Below are 22,644 nucleotides of genomic sequence, written 5' to 3' on the forward strand. Positions count from 1 at the left end.
TTCTTTTTGCTTGCTTCTATTTTTTTTTTCCTGTAATGAAAACTGACTTTATTAAAGAAAACATAATGATCCCTTAAACACTTCAGATCATTCTCAACCTATTATGCCTTGTTAGGCAACTTTTGCTAATTAGTCAAAAATGAATATATGTAATTTAACAGATCACATAATTTTTAAAAATTTATTTACTACATTGAAGGAATGTGGTACCTAAAATGAATTGCAGTAATGCAGATCAGAAAAAAGACAAAATTCTAAAAACAAATAAAACACTTTTTTTAAGATGCATAAAAGATTTAAAAATTATCCCATGGTGCATCACAAATACAAACGTGAAAAAACATGAATACTCACTTCAGTGTAAATACCATTCTGATCACTTTTCTTCTAGCCGGACTGTCTATTACCTAGAGTTGTTCATTCACCTGTTATCTAAAATAAACTATCTAAGCCTTTTTTTTCTCACTTTTTCACTATTATCATAGATGACCATTCAAACTTGAGGCAAGTGTTTTTCTCCTTGTCTCATGATACATTTTTAGATTCTTGATGTGTTATTACAATAGAACATTCTGTGGGTTTCTCTTACAGTGAATTCTATGAACCCAATGCCCTCATGATGGAAGAAGAAGGAGCTATAATTGCTGGTCTGTTGGTGGGTCTGAATGTCATTGATGCCAATTTCTGTATGAAAGGAGAAGACTTGGACTCTCAGGTATGAGAAAGCTACCCAGTTACCAAGTAGATATCTCTGAGGTCTGTTATCTCAGAATGTGGATTGATCATATTACACCAAATTAGGGGAAATTCTATGAGTCATAAAAAAGATTTCCTTTAATTTTGACATGAATATTAAAAATTTGTTTTTCCTTCTAGCTTGGCTAATCTGTATTATGAATGTTTTTCAAATTCTTGTCTCAACTGTGTTATCTGTTTAAATATTTTGCACAGACTTAAGTGTGTGTACATACACACACACACACACACACACACACACACACACACACATATACACATGTAATCTAAAAGATATGTACAAGTTAAATATTAAAAGCCAGTATAGCATGGTAGTTAGGAGTGAAGACTCTGAAGCCAAACTGTTTAGGTTCAGATTTTGGCTTCTTCATTTTCTAACTGAATTTATTTTGTAGTTAGTTTCTCAATGCTTCACATTCCTTATCTGTAAATAGGAATTAATTAAATGAGTATCTGTACTACTTCATAGGGTTATTGTGAGGACTAAAAGAGTTAGTACATGAAGTACACCTAGAACAGGGCCTGGAACATATTAATTGCCCAATAAATAAAGCTGCTGCATCAGTGAAAGTTTGGAAGATTAGATACCAAAATGTTACAGTGGGTGGTTGGGATTTTAAGTGTTTTGTATTCCTTCAGTTTATCTAGCTGTATTTTAAGTTAACAGAGTCATGACATTTAGTAGAAATTTGTGATTAAAATTTAGTGTTTCACTTTTATCATAATCAAGAATTTGACAAGGGATGTAAGTATTGTATTTTAACTATTCTGTTGACTTTCTTAGTCATGATCTGGTCATGTCCTCTTGACTTAATCTTGATTCTTACAACCCTTGTCAAATTCTTGATTATGATAAAAGTGAAACACTAAATTTTAATCACAAATTTCTACTAAATGTCACGACTCTGTTACTGTTTTGAGTTCCTAGGAAGAGACGTTATGTTATGCCTTGGAAAAAGTATCTAATTTTATATTAAATTCTGAAAATTCTCTCTGTAGGTTGGAGTTATAGATTTTTCAATGTATCTCAAGGATGGGAACAGCAGTAAAGGTAGTGAAGGGTATGTACGAAGAAAATTATGTTTCTTTTTTCTTTAATATTCTACGATAGTGTTTTAAATTTACAACAATAGTGTTTTGACTTACTGAAAGAATTTCTGATGCTATAGCTGTAAATGAGTGGTGCCAAAAATATCTATTGTGCCTGCTAACCCATAAAAGGGGTTTTAGTGAAGTGATTTTCTGGCTGTGTGGTTCAGGGGCAGAAAAAAAGATTAATTTTATAAAAGGAATCCAGTGCTCCATCTCTGAAAGTAGTGTTTAAAAAATTGTCTTCTTGACCAGGATTTCATTCTCTGTATGCTTAACATTTGAAATATTAAATTTGCATTGTGAGGGTATATAAACCGTTAACACTGGAGGAATTGAGTGAAGAGCATATGAGAACTGTGCTATTTTTACAGCTCTTATAAATCTAAAATGATTTCAAAATAAAAAGGTTTTAAAATATCATGTGATGCTTAAAAATTAGACATCAGAAATGTACCTTTCCCCTTTATAAATGTAGCAGTTGAAAACATCAGTCTGAAGCTTTTAACCTTAGACACTGAGCTAAGATTATATCAATTGTTATTTAAGTAGAGGTATGTGGCCTTTTTTTTGTCTTTGAGTTGAAAAGTCTGGCTATCTAACTTTTGCCTCTTATACATTAATTGGTTCTAGACGTGAACCTCCTGTTTCATACTTTATTTTCTTGGAAAATAAACACTTGATCTTTATGAGCTTTTTATGCCATTCACTTTGAAACATAAATAACATTTAAAGACAAATAACCTTTGAGAACAACTATTATTATACCAGAAAAGCTTAATTCAATTCCTATGACAAATGGAAAATTGTTATTATGAAAAATACTGGTGAAACTAAAAAAAAACTCTCTTTTGAGAAGAAAATATTTATTCCTTAAATGTCTCTGATGGATTGTAATGTTTAATTTATAACCTGAATTATTAAGGTGTGTAAGCTATAACAAGGGCTTTACTAAAATGAATTATTTTGATTATTTTTGTTTTCATTTTTAAACCTATGAGTCATTTTTGTTGATGTGTTCAGGGTATTATACATCAGGTCTCTTTTCTGATTCAGCGTATCCATGCCACAGTTTCCTTCCTGTGCTTTATGAAAAGATTTGAGTGGGCAGGAGATCTTATAAAACGTTGTTTATTTTCTATTTTCTGTGTTTTTACCCCTGCAGAGATGGCCAGATTACTGCAATTCTGGACCAGAAGAACTATGTAGAAGAACTCAACAGACATCTGAAGTAAACAATGAATAAACTTCATTACTTTACTTGGATTTGTTGCAGGGGAAAGGGAAGAGGATGGGCAGTGGGGATAAATTCAAACAATACTCAACAAATACACATAGAATTCCTGCTTGCCATTGAATGAATGGCATTTAACTTTTTGGGTTATCTTTAATGAAAGGCAGTTTAAGAGTAGTATATAATTATAACTATAGTGATTAAATAAATACATTCAGTTAAGAATTCTTAAATATGTGACACATATAGTCAAAATTGGCAACCCTCTTAGTTCAGTAGATCCCACCACATATTTCAAGCCTAATTTTAGGTAAACCATTCATTGCCCTAGTACCTGTAAGTTACTTATATCTTTTTGGTCCCTTGCATTTTTCATTTATATTTTGAATTGATGGTATTGATTTACCCTCCCTTTACTGTCACTACCATTAATGTACCAAGTGCTCACTAAATATTTTCCAGAACTGTTTAGAACATGAAACAGTCTCCTCTTTCCTGAGGAGAACTATCCAAATTCTATTGGTGTTATCAAGTATGTTGCTGTTGTTATTATGCTGAAGGCTGGTGAATAATTCAAAATAATTAATGTATCCACTATTTGTTACCTTGGTTATAGTTCTCTTTAAAAGATAGTTTTAAGTAAGACCTATAATCTGATTATACCAGTATTAATATAAACTTGGAGTTGTCTTAGTTCTAGCTAGAAAATTCAAATTCAAGAACAGTTTAAGTACATTTTCTCTGGGGACCAAGAACTAATAATGACTACAATGAACTGTGGAGATGTAAGTCAACAAAGGTATGGTTACAGTTGACAACGAAATATAAACATGATACTATTATTTACTCTTTTCATTCCTCAGTTTCCTTATCTGTAATTAGGGATACTCCTTGTTGAAAGGAGTAAGTGAAATAATGCAAGTAAAAGAATTGAGAAGAGTATTGGGTATATGGCAAGCACTTAATTCATGTAACTTATTATAAACAAGCCTTAAAATTTACTGTGTAGTGCAAAGCTCTTATATTTCATTGAACAGATGCTTATTAATTACAAACTTCAGTGCCAAGGACATAATAATTAAGACACATAGCCCCTTGTAAGCTGTCCTGAGAGCCTGCAAGCCTGTCAAGAATTGTGGACATTAGACAATGAATGATGAGATGGGTGTTTAAATGGAAATTACATGATACTGTTTATTGTTCATAAGAAATCATAATGTTTTTTCTTCTCTTGATAGTGCTACTGTAAACAACCTTCAGGCAAAAGTGGATGCATTAGAAAAATCCAACACTAAACTGACAGAAGAGGTAAGTATTTTGGAAACTTTGGGATTCACATAGAGTTTAATAATGTGCATTAGAGGAACCAATATTTGCTATAGAACTTTGGAAATAAAGCACTGGACTTTTCAGATAGTTTTCAGTGGGACATACTGCTGTACTCACGGAGAATGGCTGGCTGGCTTATCTCAGGGGTCTCAGTTATCCAGTTGGACTACATATACCTGGGCTGATCGAATGTCTTGCCTTCTTTTGTGTGAATGTTTTGTCTGGGCTAGCCTAGAGTTAATGTTTAGCATATAGGATGGTATTCATCACTTATTCATTCAACAAACATCATGGGTACTGTATCTGCTAGAACTAGACAGAGGTTTCTACAGACCAGGCATTGACTTATGTGTGCCAGGTTGGCAAGCGCCCCACCCTCACAGGCCTTATTTTCTCCTTGGGGTGGTGGGGTAGATAACATAAAGAGCACTGGTCAGAAGACAAGTAATCCCTGTTTACATGTCATGTGCTCCTGAGCAAGTAAATCACTTGACCTCCAAGAGGCCCAGTTCCCTTCCGGGCAGATGAGGGGGTTTATACTTCCCCTTTCAGCCTTAGTGACTCTGAAGGTCAGAAAAGAATGTATGTGTGAAAACTCTTAGAAAAGTCCCTAAATTAAGAATAAAAGTTAACCTCGTGTTTTATTTCTGATCAATAAAGATAGTTTTTTCCTAACTTGGCAAATGCTAAGCTATGTATTTTTTTCTTCAATAGTATTAGACGTTTCTATAAGGAATCTTAAAACTTTCCAGGCAGCAAAGACTTTATCTTCTCTGTTTTTAATTATAGCTAGCTATCCTGCTACATACAGTAGGATAAATTGGGTTTAAATAAAACCAAGTTCAGCACTCATCAGGAAGATGCTGTTTTAACCAGTGTTTCTTCAGAACAAACATTTTCACTTTTGTTAAAATAGCTTCCTTAATACTCAGCTCTGGGAGCTTCATTTTTGCATGTAGAGTCTCATATTTATGCTTCATTTATACTTTAATTATATTAAAACTTCAATTTTTGGAAATGACTCTTAGAATTTTATTCTACAAGGCTTTTGAAATATTCTGCATGGAAGTTTTCTGCCGTGACTCTTCTGCTACTATACTGAGCAGTCTGGCTTAGCCATTCATCACGTTCTCAGAACCTAGACTTCTTGGGTCCATGTCCCAGCTCTGGTGATCGCTAGCTTCTCATCCTATGCCAATAATTTAAGGCTCTGTTCCTTTATTTACTTACTGTAAAATGGAGATGATAAAAATAATAATATGTTTTTGTGTGAATTAAATGATTTCATACATAAGACCTTGACCCAGTACCTGACATATTGTAAATACAGTTGTTGATTTTATTCCTTCCATCATGACTTATACTCCTGACCTACATTTATTTTATGAACAATTTTAGTGTTTTCATAATTTATTTACTTATTTTACCAATAACATTTATTTTCTTGAAACTTTGAGTTTTTGGAGATAGGTAAGGACTTTGCATAGGCTTTCTCAAGTGCAGATAAGGCTAATAATTGGCTCTCTCTTTCCTCATTTCCATATATTTTGGATTTAAGAGGGCCAGAAAAACAATAGACTTCTTTTCGCCTCCTGAGTTCTGAACCAGTACGACAAAGTGAGAAGAATGAAGCAGATGAAGATACACATATATCCACTTCATTATGGATAAAGCAGAATTAGAAGGCCCACTTGGGTCTGCAGCCATAGTTTCCTAATATACTTGAAGTCTTGGGAGAACCTGTCTGAGGGCAGCTTGGATCTACAGGGCAGACCCACTTGTCCGGTGTTACTATTTACGCATTATTGAGCCCATGGAGCAGAAAGAGAAATGGACTTCCAGACCTGCCTCTAGAAAGCATGCCTGAGCCCTAGGCCCTCTGTGCTTACACATTAGAACAGGAACCTCATAGAATCTGTGCCTACTGCTAGTGAAGGGGTAAAGGGAAGCCAGCCTGGCTGAGAGGAGCCAGCCCATTCCAGCACCTTCATGTTCTCTGTGGGTTCAGTAAGTGCAGAGAAGGAATAAGTGTTTCCACTTTATTTTTCCCTCCTGTGGGATGAAGACATAAACATTTCCCCTTAGCAATATACTGCTAATAACATCACCTTACCTTTTTAGGCGCTGAAATGGAAAATCTTTTCAATGCTTAATGGCATATTTTCAAGTGAAAACTTTGGAGTTCATTTCTTTGCTGTTGTAAAAATCATCTATTAAAGGTTGTATGGAGGGTTTGTAAGATGGGTCCCAAGGCATGCGGTGACCTATTTTTTAAATATTTTAGAAATAGGTATTGTAACTAAATATAACTCAAAGTTATCCATGAGGTAAACAATCAATGTCACCCTTGAGGTAAACAATTTTAACTTAACATTTTGGTGCTGAAAATTTTTTACACAAAAAGAACCAATAGGAGATTTTTTATTTTTATTTAACCTAGTTTGAACTTTATTTCTCCCATGTTCCCTATAAGAACATTTTTATGGGGTGTAGATAGCTTTCCTTCCTTTTAAGAAAATCCAAACCTGAAAATTGTGTTCTAGCAGATCATGAATTATCTTATCCTGTGTTAATAAAGAAAGATAAAAGATTTTTGAAATTTTATCAACAGCTTGCAGTTGCAAACAACAGGATTATTACCTTGCAAGAAGAAATGGAACGAGTGAAAGAGGAAAGCTCCTATATATTGGAATCCAATCGGAAGGTTAATCTTACTGAATTAATAAAATATTCCTAAAATTTCCATAGCAGTTGGGGATCCTGTACTCTAGAGGACTGTTTAGAAGCAGAAGCATTTGCATGTGTCAAGCTGAGACTCCATGCAGTGTTGAGTGAAGGATGAAAGTTATGGGTGGGGGTGTGATGCGCCTTCTCCTACAGATGCTCCTTGGCTTTACCACCTCCTACATCTGTTTAAAGCCTTTAAGAAATGGTCCAATTCACTTTCTTGTTCTTATGTACCAATAAATTATAACTTACTGAAGTGCTATATTATTATATTAAATATACTTTGTGTTTAGACCATGTTGCTGTTTTTTTAAGAAATGTTTATCTGATACCCTAGGGGTTGCTATACAAATGAATTTTCTAGATAATCCCTTAAAATACAAAACTTTATATATGTGTCTAAAGAGATTTTTTGCAATCTTTTTATGTATTGCACAACTCTAAGCCTTCTTAAGTAGAGGACATAATGCATTTAGCCCTTTATAATGACTGGAGATCATAATTATCAACATAGGCCTTCTGTTCTAAATTATAATAGTGCTGCTTCACGGGGCTGTTGAAACTGATAGAGTGCCTAGCCCCTACAGTTAAACATTCCCAGATTGCTGTGGGTGTTTTGTCTCTGCTTTTATGATTCCAATGGCTTCTCTTCTTGCTGCTATTAGTATTACTCTCAGAAAGATCTCCCATCCCCTTATATCTTCATGCATCTAACCTGTGGCCTAGGTATCCAAATACCCAGTTATTAAAATAGCCCCTAAAGAGTAAATAAGTAGGTTCTGAGTGGGGACTGAAGTAACTTTCTGTGAGTAACATTTTTGACTTTAATACATGAACTTTGTGAAAAAAACACCTGTAACTGCTCAGAAGAAATTTCTGGTCACCTACTTATTTTTAGCTGTGAACTCTCTGGATGATTGTAGACACCAGATGTAAGATCTCTGGAGAAGGAATGTATTACCATTTGAACCTTTGGCCCAATTCATATTTTGCAGTAAATAATACTTTGTTTTTAGAGGCTGATTTATAAGACTCCTACCACTTGACTTGGAAACCTATCTTAGGACTTTAAACAAAATGGCAAGAAATCCCTAATTCTCCTTAAGAGTCATTTTATTTACCAAACTTCTTCAGTTTCTTGGTTGTCTTCGTTCATTGTTAAATCTGCTTAAGTATGAAATATGATCATTTGTCCATCCTATACAGCAGTGCTAGTAGCATCAGCTAACTCTGTATAAATTCTTAAATTCTGAAATATGTACTATTTTCACCTTTTCAAGGGGCCTAAGCAAGACAGAACTTCAGAAGGGCAAGCACTGAGTGAAGCAAGAAAGCATTTAAAGGAGGAGACACAATTACGACTGGTAAACTTCGCTAATATTCTGATAGCCCAGGAGCACATGAAAAGGTGACAGCCCTCTGAGAGGTTCTGTCATCTCACAGACCAGGATCAGGAATATCTGTAGTGTTATAATGAGTTTTTATGGATCCCGTAAAACTGTTTCTCACTCTCTTTAACCTGTATTCCCTATAATGCTCCCTTAGTCCATTTTCTGAGTTTTCTCAACAGCCAACAGAATTTGGCCAATGTTTATTTTTTTACTTTTCTAGGTTGTGTTACAAAAACATTAGTTGTATGGAACTGACTCTTTTAAACTGTGCAGTCCCTTCTTCCTACCCGAGTCTTCACCTTGCAAAGATTCTGATATATTTCCTTAGAGGGGGTAGTTCCTCTTCTCCTCACTAAGAATCATTAATATAAAAGTATACTTTTTATTTGAGCTGTTATTTCTGAATTTATTCTTGTTCATATATATAAACAGAAAAATGTGTCATCAGTATTAGTCTTGATATTTTTAGAAAATAAAATATATATATGCAAATTGTTTAATAAGGAATAATAATCCTATAATAGATCTTATCCAAGTATTAGTATATTAATACCGTGGTATTAATATACTAAATCTTGCTGCAATTTAGATAGTATCACAAACAAAAGGATCCTCACTCAGTAGTTTCTATAAGAATAGGGAGAATCCTAATAAAAAGGAGTGACCTGATTTGTACTAAAAATTATCACAGTGTATAGAACAAGATTTCAGGTTCTGAACTCTGAAATTCCTTGAAGAAATTATCATTTCCCTCTGTGTTTCTGTGAGCTAGATCTCAAAATACCTTCCACAAGGAAGGTCTTACAAATAATACATGCATTTTAAGAAGCAGTTTGATTCATTTTCTGTCATGCTAACTGTGTATAGAGGAGTACCACAGTTAAGTAGGACATGATAAAAATCTTACACAAAATTTTCCACATCCTTGTATCACCATAAGATAAATATTTGTAAAAAGAAAAGAAACCAAGCAAACAAGCGAGGTCCTAGATGTGCCCTGCGCATGCGTGGATGCTGAAGAAACCTGAGTCTTTGTACCTTTGCTCATTCAAATAATGTTGGAGCCATCATGGTTGAAACAAAAAGGGATTTCCTGTTAGGTGGATACAGAAGTTCAGTTAGCCGTGCTGATCATTCCCAGTGACTGAGATGTCACCCTGGGGACCCTTGTCTTTTGGTTTCCTTGAGCTCTTGAATATGTCAACAATATCCTAATTGAAGAGAATTGTAATTGTTCATTTTGTGCCAGCTACTGTAACATTTTCTGTATATTCAATAATAGGACATGACATCAATTGTCTTAATATCTAACGAAGTCCCTCAAGGATGTGTGTATTTTAGGTGTATTAAATAGCACTGTCTTTGGCCTACTAAGTTATTCCAATTTATAAATTATGAAGTGGTTGTTACTGTAACTATTGTAATTATTATTCTTATTAGTGTCTTAGCATTGAGCAATGGCTTAAAGCTCTTTTGCCAAAATGTTCAGACCTGAGAGTTTTGGTCTGCCTTTTCCTCTGGAATTCTATGGTCTGTACTTTGCTGAGGAAAGAGAGAGAGCAATTTGTTTCCGTTTGGGGCAGGATGTTGAAAAAGAACTGGAGCTCCAGATCAGCATGAGACAGGAGATGGAACTGGCCGTGAAGATGCTGGAGAAGGATGTCTGCGAGAAGCAGGATGCCCTGGTGTCTCTGCGGCAGCAGCTGGATGATCTCAGGGCTCTCAAGCATGAGCTTGCCTTTAAGCTGCAGGTAGGGCCGGTATGAGGAAAAGGCTCACTGGCTTTCTAAAATCCTGGGGCTTCCATCTTTACCTCATCTTCTGTAGAATTACATTTTAACTACAAGAGGGAAGAGTCACATCTCATTTTGAGGCTAGCCACCGTTAAACCACTTTAGGAATCAGACCATCTAGGATCCTGTATTGCTATCCTGGAAAGCCATGGCCACTTCTCAGAATGTAATGGGGAAGGGGTCTTTTCCATCCTTTAAGTAATTTCTTCTCTCTAGCCTAACCTGCCAACTTAGTTATGCATCTCATTAGCTTTTATGCTGAAGTAAGATAAATCAATGGACCCTCTGATGTTGATTTTTGTGATAAACTGTATGTAACAATACTAATTTTAAATGTGGCTTTTTGGTTTTTCTGCACTTGGGAATTAACTGATATACAAACATACGAGCATTTCTATTTCTCTATTTCCCACTTACCAGTAGGCTCAAAGGCATGTATGGTTTATTTTAGGATTTTAGGTTATGTATACATCACTCATAATTCTTTTCCACAACAGAGTTCAGACTTAGGAGTAAAACAGAAAAGTGAACTAAACAGTCGCTTGGAAGAGAAGACTAATCAGATGGCTGCTACCATCAAACAACTGGAACAAAGGTAAGTGCGGTTCCTGTAGTAAAACACTTTGGGCTTCCAGTGTCAAAGTGAAGAGCCCCTGCTTTGCACTCGGTAAACAAAAAGTATGTGAAATTCTCCCAACCTAACATCTGGCATGCTGCTAGAAAGAAGACCTCACATTTTGTGTTTTCTAATATGTCACTGAAAACATTTTTAGGAAATGCTGGCTTCCCATGACGGTTTTGAATAGCAGAACTCTAACCCTCTTACTTAACCCCATTTCAGTGTTATGGATTAGAAGAGGGCTATTTACAAGGCAAGGGTGAAAGGACTTTTAAGTATGTTTGTGACTCTGTTGTGTTACTGTTCATCTCTCAAGTCCTTGAGTCCTTTGGTGCCAGGTGACGTAGAGGTGCTGAGACCCCTCCTAATAACTTTAGCCCCTTTCCTCCCTCCCATCTCCCCTTTCTGCTTTCTCCTGAACAGTGCTGTAGCATCCACTGTCATCTCCTGCCACAGCCCTTAGCTCAGTCTATCTCCCACTCAGTTCTCATCTGGAGACCATTCTTGTGTTTCCGTCCTCTGACCAGCTATTTCCCACCAGTACCCACAGTTCAGTCTGCCAAGCATGTCCTCTCCCTACTCTGCTCTCTTGTTCCTCTTTGTTTAAAACCACCATTTTCTTCCTGGCAACTCAGCTACCAAGAGGAATGGCTGAGACTTCAAAAGTGAATGAGCCACTACACCCACGGTCATTCGATGTTGCCACCCTTAACACTCACTGACCACCTTTCTTGCACTTGAGCAAAACTAACTATTATTGGTCCCTGAATGTACTTCCCATTTTTCCCATCCATTCCTTGCCTAATAGTTCCACCAATTAGAAATGTCCTTCTTATTGTTCTTTGGATATATTTTTTTACATTCAGGCTCAAATGCCACCTCCCCAAAGCTTCCTCTGATACTTCTTCCCAACTAAAAATAATCTTCCCATTCATGCTTGTTGCAATTCCCAAAGCCTTCTATCCATACTGCTGATAGCACTTCCCACTTTCTGCCGTACTTTATGGCCCTTTATAATGTATCTTCTGGTGAGGGTGTGCATTCCTTGAGGTGAGTTAACTAATCTGTTAGGTTCCCTCATTGGGTCTGTCACAGTGCCTTGAACAAACAAGACATTCATTTACTAGAGTCATGAATGAATGGATGAATGAATGGCTGCTTTATTCTGACTTTATTATGATGAATGGATGACTTCTTTATGACCACAAAGAGCCCTGAATGGCATTGCTTATTAATATTAACTCAAGTTAATTGCAAATTAATAGTTTGAAGCCTTTGGTTTGGCTGATTTTAAATAAAAAGGTATCAATCTATCTAGGAAGTTAAGTGCTTGCTCATAAACAATTACATGGTCATGATTTAACAAACCAATTTTAGTGTTCCTAAATTATATTTGTCAAATATGTCAAATTATTTTTCAATAGTTTTTGACCTGGCATTTAAAGCAGACAGAAGTAAAATAATGACTTATCTCTGAGTATTAAGCTGACTTTTTCTCTTGCTATTTTTGTCTTTCCTGTTTATCCATTTTCTCATTCCCCTTTCACTCCATTTATATTTTTATTTTATTTATTTAGTGAAAAGGATTTGGTGAAACAGGCAAAGACCTTAAATAGTGCAGCAAATAAACTGATCCCCAAACATCTTTAGATACATTGCAGTCAGTCACCTCGAAAGTCTGATATCACAATTTAAATGTAAAAGGAAGAAATCTGAAAGTTATTACATTTAAGCTCTGATTCTATATACAAGTCACCAAAAATTGACTTTGAATTTGTTGGACTTTTAAGAAAGACAGTTTAATATGTAGGCTGTGGTATTATTTTCTTTATTTTCCCCCTGGGAGTTGGGAAATTTAGTTTTAAGTGCTTAATTACATGCCAAACAAACTTGAGAAATTACTTCTGAGTTGACCAATAAATACACTATTATTTTTAAAAGCCTAGGGAATTGAAGTTCTGTACGTATATTACAACTCAGTCCCTGACAGTATCAGATTCTAGGTTCATTGTCTGTATCAGCGAGCCTGTTCTGCCGTTGCGATGTAATGAACTAGAGGTGACGACCATATGGACTTGGGCTTTTCTCAAGTAGTTCTGTCTCTTAGGCCATGGCCCCTTTTCACTTCTCTTATGTAGGTTTAATCTCCAAGCCAAGGATCAGTACTTCATATCTCACTACAGTTCTATTCTCAGTAACCAGATTGCTTGCGACTTTTTTGCCTTAGTGACTTTAGTGGGGGAGAAACAAACAGCATCCTTATGTTTCTTTAAAGTACATAGAGATAAAGTTAGTGATTAGGTAACTTAGGATAACATAATAATGTGGAAGCTTGGGAAAACCCTCCTAATATTTGTCATCTTCTACCTCTGCCATTTTCCTGCAATTCTACTTCCTATTTCAGTAGCTCTGAGAGAACAATTTTAATAAAAACACTCCTCTCCTTTAAAAAAAAAATACACTACACATTTTTCCAAACCTATCCTGCTTTTCCTTTCCAAGTAAAGTGGACAAGGTGTAGACATGAGTTACAGTTGCCTGCCTGTTATTCCTTGACATTGAAACATTTGCTTAAGTTTCTTTGAAACTAACAATCTATTAGAAAACTGTTTCATAGTAGGGAAGAAATGATAAACATATTCCCTTATTTAGTCTAATAATAAAGATTCCCAGTTAGATACTCACAAACAATAATTAGTAGGGCTTCTTTTTCTAAGTGACCACAGATCTAACCCTTTCTAGGCTTTATGTTGTAAATAATCCTATAAATACTTTGATTTTTTTAAAAAATAACTCTTGATTTGGGGGTCAGGCTTTATATAAGCCTTCATTCATTCAAAAATTTTGGCAAAATTTTTGTTATTTTTCTTCTTATTCTGGTATGATTTGCAGCATCTCAGCTGGTTAGGTGGGGACAGAGATAACCCCTTTGCTTCCAGCTGTTGAAATTCTTAACCTTCTTCTTGGAAAAAACAGAATTAAGGTAGTAAGATAGATTTCATATGTGCTTTTTATAGGTCCTCGAAGACTTGAGCCAAAGTCAAGTCAAAAGAGCATACGGTTAACCTCATGGAAAATCCTGTGCTCTTGAACTTATTTTAGTTCTTATAGTTTTGCACCCGTTCTTAGCTTCGTCAACCTTTATGGTGTGAGTTGCCTTTTCTAAGAGTATTTGGAAGGAATGCTCATATACTAAGATAAAATATTTTGAAGACTACATGTGGCATGCTTCCAAATTCTGTATAGAGCCCTAGATGTTTCACCTTTTAAAAGTTGCTTCTTCATAGGTGCAAAGTTGAAAGAACTAAAGAAGAAAACATTCATCAGAATCTTCCAGAGAATATAGTCAGGGATCTTATGCAGGAGGCCCAATGCTGAGTTATTTGTCCACATAGTCACACACCACTATAGGAGTGAACAAGGAAAAGGTGGTCAAATTCTGACAAACAAAAGCTTTTCCTTATGTAATTGAAGCCTGGGTAAGGGTTGATTGTATAATGTCCAGTGATTTAATATAATCTATGGTTTAGGGAAAGGACCAGGAAAATGTTATAATTCCACATGTAAGAAGGTAGTTGCCCATTTGCAAGTTCCAGTTATGTGTGTAAAACAGAAAGATAAAGTACCAAACCTATTAGGAAATAAAAACGAACAAAAAAGTGGATTTAACTTTAATTACTGTGTGCTTGAGGTTAGCTTTGGATATGGATTTTCTAAAAAGTGATGTTTTATTGTTTATCATCTAATGGCTGTAAACTGTAGTACTAGAATAAAAAAAAAATGGAAAATCAGTGTTTCCTCTGCCTGGTTCACCTTCATCTTGCCTTTCTTTAGAATTTGTTTCTTCTCCATCTTTTTCCTCCTATAATTTCTTTCCTGTGTCCTGAAAAGTTTTTTTTCCCTCTCTGTCACCCCATGCCTTCTGCCTTGGGTTTTATTTTGTGTTGTGAACTTGCTCTTCCTCCCCACCATGGCTTTTGTGTTTTATCACAAGTTCATGTGGCTCACATCCAGATTGCACCAGGCTGAGCGAGGCCGCCAGTCTGCTGAGTTGGACAACCGGCTCTTCAAGCAGGACTTTGGAGACAAGATCAACAGTCTGCAGCTAGAAGCGGAGGAGCTCACCAGGCAGCGGTGAAGAGAGGGCAGCCTGAGCTGACGGGGTGGTCATGGGTAATTCTAGGGCTAGGCAGCAAGCAAAGGGGGTCGTACGAGCCAGCCATCTATGTTGTGCCTTTGCACTGTCCTGTCTCTGGAATTAGAATTCAGAAAGCTTCACGTCTGTTGTCATTCCCCAAATCTCGTCAACGTCCTTTGCAATGCAAGAATTAGGAAATTAGAACCCAAGTTCCGAGACAAATAGGAAGGGGAAAGAGAATTAATAGCCAATGAAACACTAATAATTAATTAGTATTTCCTGACTTCTGTGTGCGCCAGATACTTTACTAAGCACTGCACGTTGTATTCTCTCTGACATCTCCCCATCAACCCTATTGGTAGGTGGTCTTACTCCCCCAACTTTCAGGTGAAATTAAAATTTAGAGGGTTAAATATGTCCAAATTCACCCAGTTAAGCTAATAAGTAGCAATATTATAATTTAAAATCTTGTCTCTTTCTGGCTCCGTGGCTTTGACTACTCATGTGTATTACCTCTCAAATGAGAATCGAGTCTGTGCTTAAGCCATTGACTTGAAACAAACAGAACTTTGTTGTTGGATGTAAAAGTACATAGCTACTAAGGATACTAGGGGTTGAGGGGGCAACTGGGGATTGAATATATAGCTGTAAAAAGAGACCAGCTAATTAAAATGAAATGGGCCTATAATGTTGGTGCTTTCATACTGTATCTTGCTGAAAATTATAACTACTGACTTTCAGTTATAGCAAGACCTACTGTCATTCACTTGACCACAACTCTTTATTAAGAGTTAATGATGTTCAGAGTGGTGATCCTCAGGCACTCGGGGATCCTAAACTGCATTCTTAGTCATCCAACAAAGATTAAACATGTTGCATATATTTTAACGTTACTAGTTTTTTTGTATTTTAGTACTTCAAAATCTGGTTGTCCATATATAGTAACTTTTTATTAGTCAAGCATTAAAATAAAGTACTGAACATTGAGAAAAGGTTTGGCATATTGGTAGAGATTATTAGTATAGAAACCCAAATTTTCATCCTTTTCCTCTCCCACCTACCACAGGAACCAGCTTGAGTTAGAACTAAAACAGGAAAGAGAAAGAAGGTTACAAAACAACAGGAGCATCCCAGGAAAGGGGTCCCAGAAGCCAGAACCCAAAATGGTAATATTTGCTATTCTCTTGTTCATGTTCTTAATTTTAGAGGCTACCTTGATGGGCCAGTTTTCTCTCATGGAATCTGTGCTCCATTGCTCTGGCCTTAGTGTATGGATAGCAGGCTAGAGCTGGAGCAACACACAAAGGCTTGATTCTGCTCTCCCTCTAGGGCACGCTCTCTAACTTGATTTCATTTGGAAAAGGGGATTAAAACCATGATTTCCAGTGATTCTTTATCCCTTTCAATTAGTTAATGACCTGGTACACTAATCCCTCACAATCCTAAATTTTCCTTTAACAGATTTGTCTTAAATGTGGATTTCCTTCTCTATACCTTTTTCAAAACCATGAGGGTTTCAGCTTTAGCATACTCAAGGTACTTCTTGGGAAAGTTAGAAAAAGAAGAAACTAAGCTTGGGGGAGGGAAAGTAATGTAGAGTGTTGAAAGAGCAGGAGAGAATTTTCTACAGAACGATCTTATGACAGAGATCTCCAGCTCCTGTAGTGGTAAGGGGGCTAAAATTAGATCAGATCCTCTCTAGGATCCAGACTACGGGAGCCAGCTTCTTCAAATAATAAAATCAGAAAAGTATGAAACACTTTCTGTCAAAGACAAACACAGAGAAAGTGTTGTCTTCTTTGTCCATGTTATATATAAATAACAAAGCAGGGCATATTTATAAGCTTATTTAAAATTTCTAGAGAATGAGCTGATAATTTGCTAAATAGCAGAAAATAATGGTAAATGAAAGTCTATTATCTATTAATACTTAGTATTAATCTAATCATACTATTACTACTAAGTATTGAAATGCACAAATTACCACTCTATGTAGCGTGCTAGCTTTATAATTTTAGTTTAGCGAAATCTGCTAATGAGGTCTTACAGAGATTTATCTTGGCCTCTCTTATCCTGTTTTTCCAGCAAGGCCTTAGGTGTCTCAACTTTGAACTGCCCTGCAGGAGGGTTTCCAGGAGGGTAAATAATGCACTGACCCCCCTTCCTTGATAAGTTGAGTGGTCTAAGAATATGCATTGTACTTCAGGAGGCTGATGGGCAGCAGTTCAAGGCAGGAAGCAGTGTGTGTGCATAGAAAGAATCTGTCCCTAAAAACCGCCCAGCCAGGGCTTTAAGAGCATTGGAAGAAATGCAGTTTGGAACTTCACATTAGTCCTTCAGAGTAGAAACCCCCTTGAGTTGTATAGGCTGTGTAAGTTGCTAAAGCATTGATGCATCTGCCTGCGTGTCTAGAGGACTTCACAGTCTGCTGGCTATGGAGATGCTTGGTTTTACCAGTTTCCAGATCTCAAGTCTGGGTGTGGGGTGGCTGGGTGAGGGGATTTTATATATATATATGTTTTTTTTTTCTTTCTTAAGAAGTAACTGATAACCTTGAACCCAATTTGCAAGTAAATTGGATACATCCTGAATTTCATTTGTAATTCAAGAATAAAAGAAAATATCTACTCAGAAAATCATTTATTGCAAACTCTATCAAAATAATTTGTTAAGAAACTACTTGGAACAGAATGAGAAAAAACATCTTGAAAGTTAAAATGCTATTTCCCTGTTAAATGCTGCTTAGCTTTATACCCAAGTAAGACAGTACAGAAGAAAATGTCTGCAACGTCATCATTGTTTAGCATCTGGAATAATTAATAAATTGGGCTGTTTTCTTTTGGCAGGATGGGAAGCATCAGTTTCAAGAGGAAATTCATGTTAAACTAGCAAAGCCCCTGGAAGAAAGCCACAGGTGTTTGTTAATAAAGTGCTAACTAAGATATGAAGTTATTTTGGTATGGTGGTGGGAAAGAGGGACGTTTTGATAAGACATTGGCAATGACACAGACCAAACCCTGACTTATAATACTAACATTCCAGAAAGACCTTCGGAAGGAGTAGTAAATAATAAACCAAATAAGGCATATTAATCCAGACCCTTTCAGCCCATTTCAGAAAAAAGAAGGGTGGTCAAGCTGTTTTTCTAATTCTTCCCTGATTAATCCCCAAACTCAAATGATCACTTTGCAGATTATTTCTGATCTCCCCTGGATTGTATCACCAGAAAATGAAGCAAAAGTCATAGCATTTCTCAGGCTCTTAAACGGACTCAAGTATAGCTTGATTCTACCTGTGAGCCAAGAGAAAGACAGCTGTGTTTTCGGTAAACTCTCTAATTTCCCTTATTTCCTTTCTCTTCAGAGACTCAAACAGCCTAACGTTAGGCCTTTTTCTTAACTCTTCATCTGATTTGCTCACTGTGAAGAACACAGCATCATTTCAAGGAAGTTGACTTTTAACAATTATTTTAGCAGGTAGAGATGTAACAAACTATTATGTAATATTACATAGTGCCATTGCATTAGAAGATGAAGGAGGTTCAGCTATATGACATTCTAGGAAAGGCAAAACCATGGGGACAGTCATACAGAGGTTAGCAGGGGTGGAGGGGTGAGTAGGCAGCGCACAGGGCATTTTTAGAGTAGTGAGAACACTGTGTGGCATTACAGTGATGGATACATGCGACCAGACCCAGCGGCTCCACAGCACCAAGAGGGAGCCCTCAGGTAGGTACAGGCTTCGTGTGGTGATGAAGTCAGTGCAGTTCCTCACTGTGATGTCGTGTACCACTCTGGAGGAGGTGCTGGTAATGGGGGTGGTGGGGCTATAGGAGAAATCTGTGTACTTTCTGCTCGATTTTGCAGCGAACCTAAAACTGCTCTAGAAAGTGAAGTCCATTATAATAGCAACAAAAAAGGGTTAGTAATCAGGAAAAATACCTTAGAGGGGTTTTGAGAGAACTGTACAGTACATATTTTTGACAGCTGTGCCAGATTATGTAGGTACTTAAACTAAACAGCTCCTCCTCACCTGCAAGGCCAGAATGATTACAAAGCCTCTAGGTTTGTTTCCAAAGAGAGGATGGTCTGGTACAGGACTAATCTTAAGCTACAGCCATCTACCAGATCAGCATGGACCATGGAAGGGAACTAGAAGGACCATAAAATTAACCATGGCTCAACAGCCCCTTTAGAGTCAGCCTTGTTCCAGACCAAAGTCATTTACAACAATCAGGATTGTCTTACATTCTAAGTTCTGATCTAGGCTCTGGGAATATAAAACAATACTATCATGTATAAGTATATTCATATAGATAATATAAAATATATATGCATAATGCTATCATTTAAGTGCTCTGCAGCTTAAAAAATGTGTTTCATGATCATTATCTCCTTACAAATCTAATTCGCCTTACAAAATTGTGATTAACTCTTCCGACTTTATAGATGAGAATACTGAGGAGCGCAGGGAGGCTCTGTGGCACACCCAAGTTGCCTCTATTTATCATGTCTTCTGTTTTTAAGTCCTTTGTCTCTGCTCTACTTAGTAGCTGCTTCCAGGGCCTATTCCTGGCCAGAACTGCAATCCTAAAATATATCCAGGCCTCCTGGGATTGTGGTCCGAGGAGCAGCTGAAAACCTGGCCACACTGGTGGTCACGCAGCCCCTCAACCAGAGAGTCGGAGCTGTTGTAGATCCGTGGGGCATTTTCCTCAGAACTGAAAGTAGGCTTTGCTTCTCCTCTTACCTAAGTTCTGTTCCAAGTTGGGAAGATCAGGGTTAGCTCAGCTGGTCTCAAAAAGGAATTATTTCAACCTGAATGGGTACCTGTGTCACAATCTTACTCATTTCCCTTTCCTGGATCTACTTGCTAAAGTTCACATTTTAAGACTATTTGGGAGAGGAGACAGATACATGAGATATGGTAATGGATAGATTTCCAGAATATTAAATAGGAAAAAAAGTTATTAAAATGTATGGCATTGGCCATTAGCATTTTACAGGTTAGGAAACAAATACTGTTTTTCTTGGTAATAAAAAGGAAATGTAAAATTAATGTAATGTAAATGTAAAATAGATCCAAATCTGTTTTTAAACAGGAACCACAAAGTAGGTCAAGGATCAGAGTCTAGTAATAGATTTAACAACCAAAATTTCCTCTCCTTGGAGGTCAAGAATAATAATTACGTTGGTCCAACCACATAAAAGAACCACAGTATTGCTTTTTCTGTGCTTTTGAAATAATGCAAATAGAAATATGGTAAGCTGCTGCTTGTTACTGTTTTTACTTTTCCATTGCAGGGGGCAGTCACACCCTGTGGATGAACAGGTAACCGAGCCTCCTGTTCTAAAACATCCTGTTTGAATTTCGTGGTTGGCTGTACCATGCCTCGCTATAAACAAGGCAGCCTGGGCAGCGGATGAGGGCATACAGGCCTCTGTCCCATCCTTTCAACAGTGTCCCAAACAAACCGCATTTTCCAGAAACTCTCACAGGACATGGCACAGCTTTGAGCCATTTACTAAGGAAATAGTAGTTCTCACTTTCTTGAAATTCTCTTTGACTTGCTGTGAGACGTAAGAGAGCTCACAGCACCTCCCTTTCCCTTAGTTTTCCTTTACGCAAAATGGAGACAGGAAAAATCCTTCTTCTTTGCTTAGAAATAAGCAAACAAAAATGGTTGTAAAATATATTGCAAATATAATGGTACATGACAGCTGCATGAGAAAGATGATACATGCTGCTGTGTCCAAGTCACCCCGTCATTTATCAGAATATAAAACGAAGCCTACTCCTGTCCATTCTCCATGGTAGAGTAAGACAAAAAGGTGTTTGTTTTTTTTAACTTTTTACCTTATATACTTGAATTTTCTTTTGATAAATAAAAATAAATTATAAAAATTAACAGAGCTCCAAGAATAACAATAGGATTATCAAAGTTGTATTAAAATGACAGGAATATATGTAATTTGTTTCTTTAGTTTCCAGATAGTCTGTAATGTGGTTATATTATTTGTAGCTAAAAAATGCATATTCTGAAAGTATTAATATTCCTGGGGCTAAAAAAACTAACAGGTCACTGTGTGGTTTAGGATCAGCTGCTGCTCTCTGAAAAGCCACAGGTCTGTCAGCTGTGCCAGGTGGATGGCAGCCTAACAAAGGTAATGGTGGAGAGAAATGAACAGGTTCTTCCCAGAATGGCCATTACAACCGTGTCCCTTTTGAATAATAGGGGTTTTGCCGTGTAGAGTGCAGTTAGGAAAGCAAAAGGAACAAGTATTTATTGTGTACCTTTTTTTTTTTCATTCATAGTAGGTCATATCAGTAAATCCCTCTTAAACCAAAATAATTTGAAACAAATAAACATAAATTTATAAATAAATATTGAATGCCCACTGGGTGGAATGTGCTGTTCCATGTGCTGAAAAGAGAGGAATGAAGAGACCGAATCCTTGTTCTTGTGCAGCTTAGATCCTTTGTGCCATCATTTTACAGATGAAGAACCTTGGGAACCTCGGGCTCAGAGGTGTGGAGTACATTTCCCAAAGTTACTCAAGGCTTAAGTATCAAAGTCCAGATGCTGCCTGACTTTGCCTTCAAAGTCTATACTCCTTCCAGGACTCCATCCCGCTTAGAACAGGTCCAAGAGGTTTGGGGAGGAGGATTCCTTGAATTGTTTGGGGAAACAGTCACTGAGAGGAAAATGAGCTCTCTCCATGAAACCACTTGCTTTCCCCTCGGATCTTCAAGGGTATCTGCCTGAGCACTTTCCTAGTTTGCAATGCTAGAGTAGGCAGAGGAAAGGAAGGATCCAGAAGGAGTGTCTTTGACAGCTGCTTCTGTGTCTTTCAGTAATATCCCCTTGCATCTATGAGGTGCCCCACTCATAGTGCTCAGGAAATATGAAAAAATGAGTGTAAGGAACAAGTGCCTTGGACGAGATAAGGAAACACCCAAATTCTGAATTACAACCAGCATGCCTCCACTGGGGATCGTGCTGAATTTTAACGGGCAAAATGATAGTGTGTCCTAGTCTTAAACTAGCAGAATCAGATAAAGATGAACTCCCTTTATTGGAAGGCAATTGGAAACTGTGATTACAGAAGAATGTTCCAAAACAGAAGAAACTGCTGATTTAGTATGGCTTTTCCAAGCCGTGCAAAGCAACTGCAGTAGGTTACTGGAAAATTCCTCCCTGGCTTTCAAATGAAGTGACCCTGTCTCCATGGCACCCTCAGGAAGATGAACTATTTGGAAGAAACCATTAGATGTAGCAGAAATTATCCTTCGCAGACTTTATAGGGGCTCTTGGAGCAATGTGGGCACCACTCTTTCACAGTCTTAACTGTGCCACTGCCGTGATGACCCACATGCTATCCCACTGCTTGGCCACCAAAGATCCAATATGCTTAATGAGGAGACTAATTTTCCTATAAATATGTGCAGGAAGCTGTGTTCCTGGTGCAGTGATATCCCAAAGGATGTGCTTGTAATGCATCCCGGGGAAGCATTAAGCATGCCAGTGTATTAGAAATTACTGCCTGCCTTATTTGGAGTATGCTTAG

The 22,644-nt window shown here is 37.0% G+C and overlaps 1 protein-coding gene across 13 annotated transcripts in view; it reads left to right on the forward strand.

Moving 5' to 3' along the window:
• The window catches only part of RUFY3 (RUN and FYVE domain containing 3), a 73,066-nt gene that overhangs the window by 48,671 nt on the left and 1,751 nt on the right, over positions 1 to 22,644 (forward strand). For 3 of the 13 annotated variants that reach the window (XM_036878984.2, XM_036878989.2, XM_036878991.2), the window contains 14 exons: positions 592 to 715; positions 1,756 to 1,817; positions 3,011 to 3,076; positions 4,318 to 4,387; positions 7,020 to 7,112; positions 8,416 to 8,499; positions 10,110 to 10,277; positions 10,817 to 10,914; positions 14,953 to 15,072; positions 16,143 to 16,242; positions 17,923 to 17,990; positions 18,748 to 18,804; positions 20,380 to 20,407; positions 21,172 to 21,240. In XM_036878984.2, coding sequence (XP_036734879.2) covers positions 592 to 715; positions 1,756 to 1,817; positions 3,011 to 3,076; positions 4,318 to 4,387; positions 7,020 to 7,112; positions 8,416 to 8,499; positions 10,110 to 10,277; positions 10,817 to 10,914; positions 14,953 to 15,072; positions 16,143 to 16,242; positions 17,923 to 17,990; positions 18,748 to 18,804; positions 20,380 to 20,407; positions 21,172 to 21,240 — 1,207 coding nt within the window. Of the gene's footprint in view, positions 1 to 591; positions 716 to 1,755; positions 1,818 to 3,010; positions 3,077 to 4,317; positions 4,388 to 7,019; positions 7,113 to 8,415; positions 8,500 to 10,109; positions 10,278 to 10,816; positions 10,915 to 12,515; positions 13,398 to 14,952; positions 15,112 to 16,142; positions 16,244 to 17,922; positions 17,991 to 18,439; positions 18,719 to 18,747; positions 18,805 to 20,379; positions 20,408 to 21,171; positions 21,241 to 22,644 lie in introns of those variants that run through there. The other 10 variants (XM_036878996.2, XM_036878997.2, XM_036878998.2 and 7 more) reach the window with 7 other exon arrangements.

The sequence above is a fragment of the Manis pentadactyla genome, chromosome 5, assembly GCF_030020395.1.
Source record: "Manis pentadactyla isolate mManPen7 chromosome 5, mManPen7.hap1, whole genome shotgun sequence".
In the NCBI taxonomy this organism is placed as follows: domain Eukaryota; kingdom Metazoa; phylum Chordata; class Mammalia; order Pholidota; family Manidae; genus Manis; species Manis pentadactyla.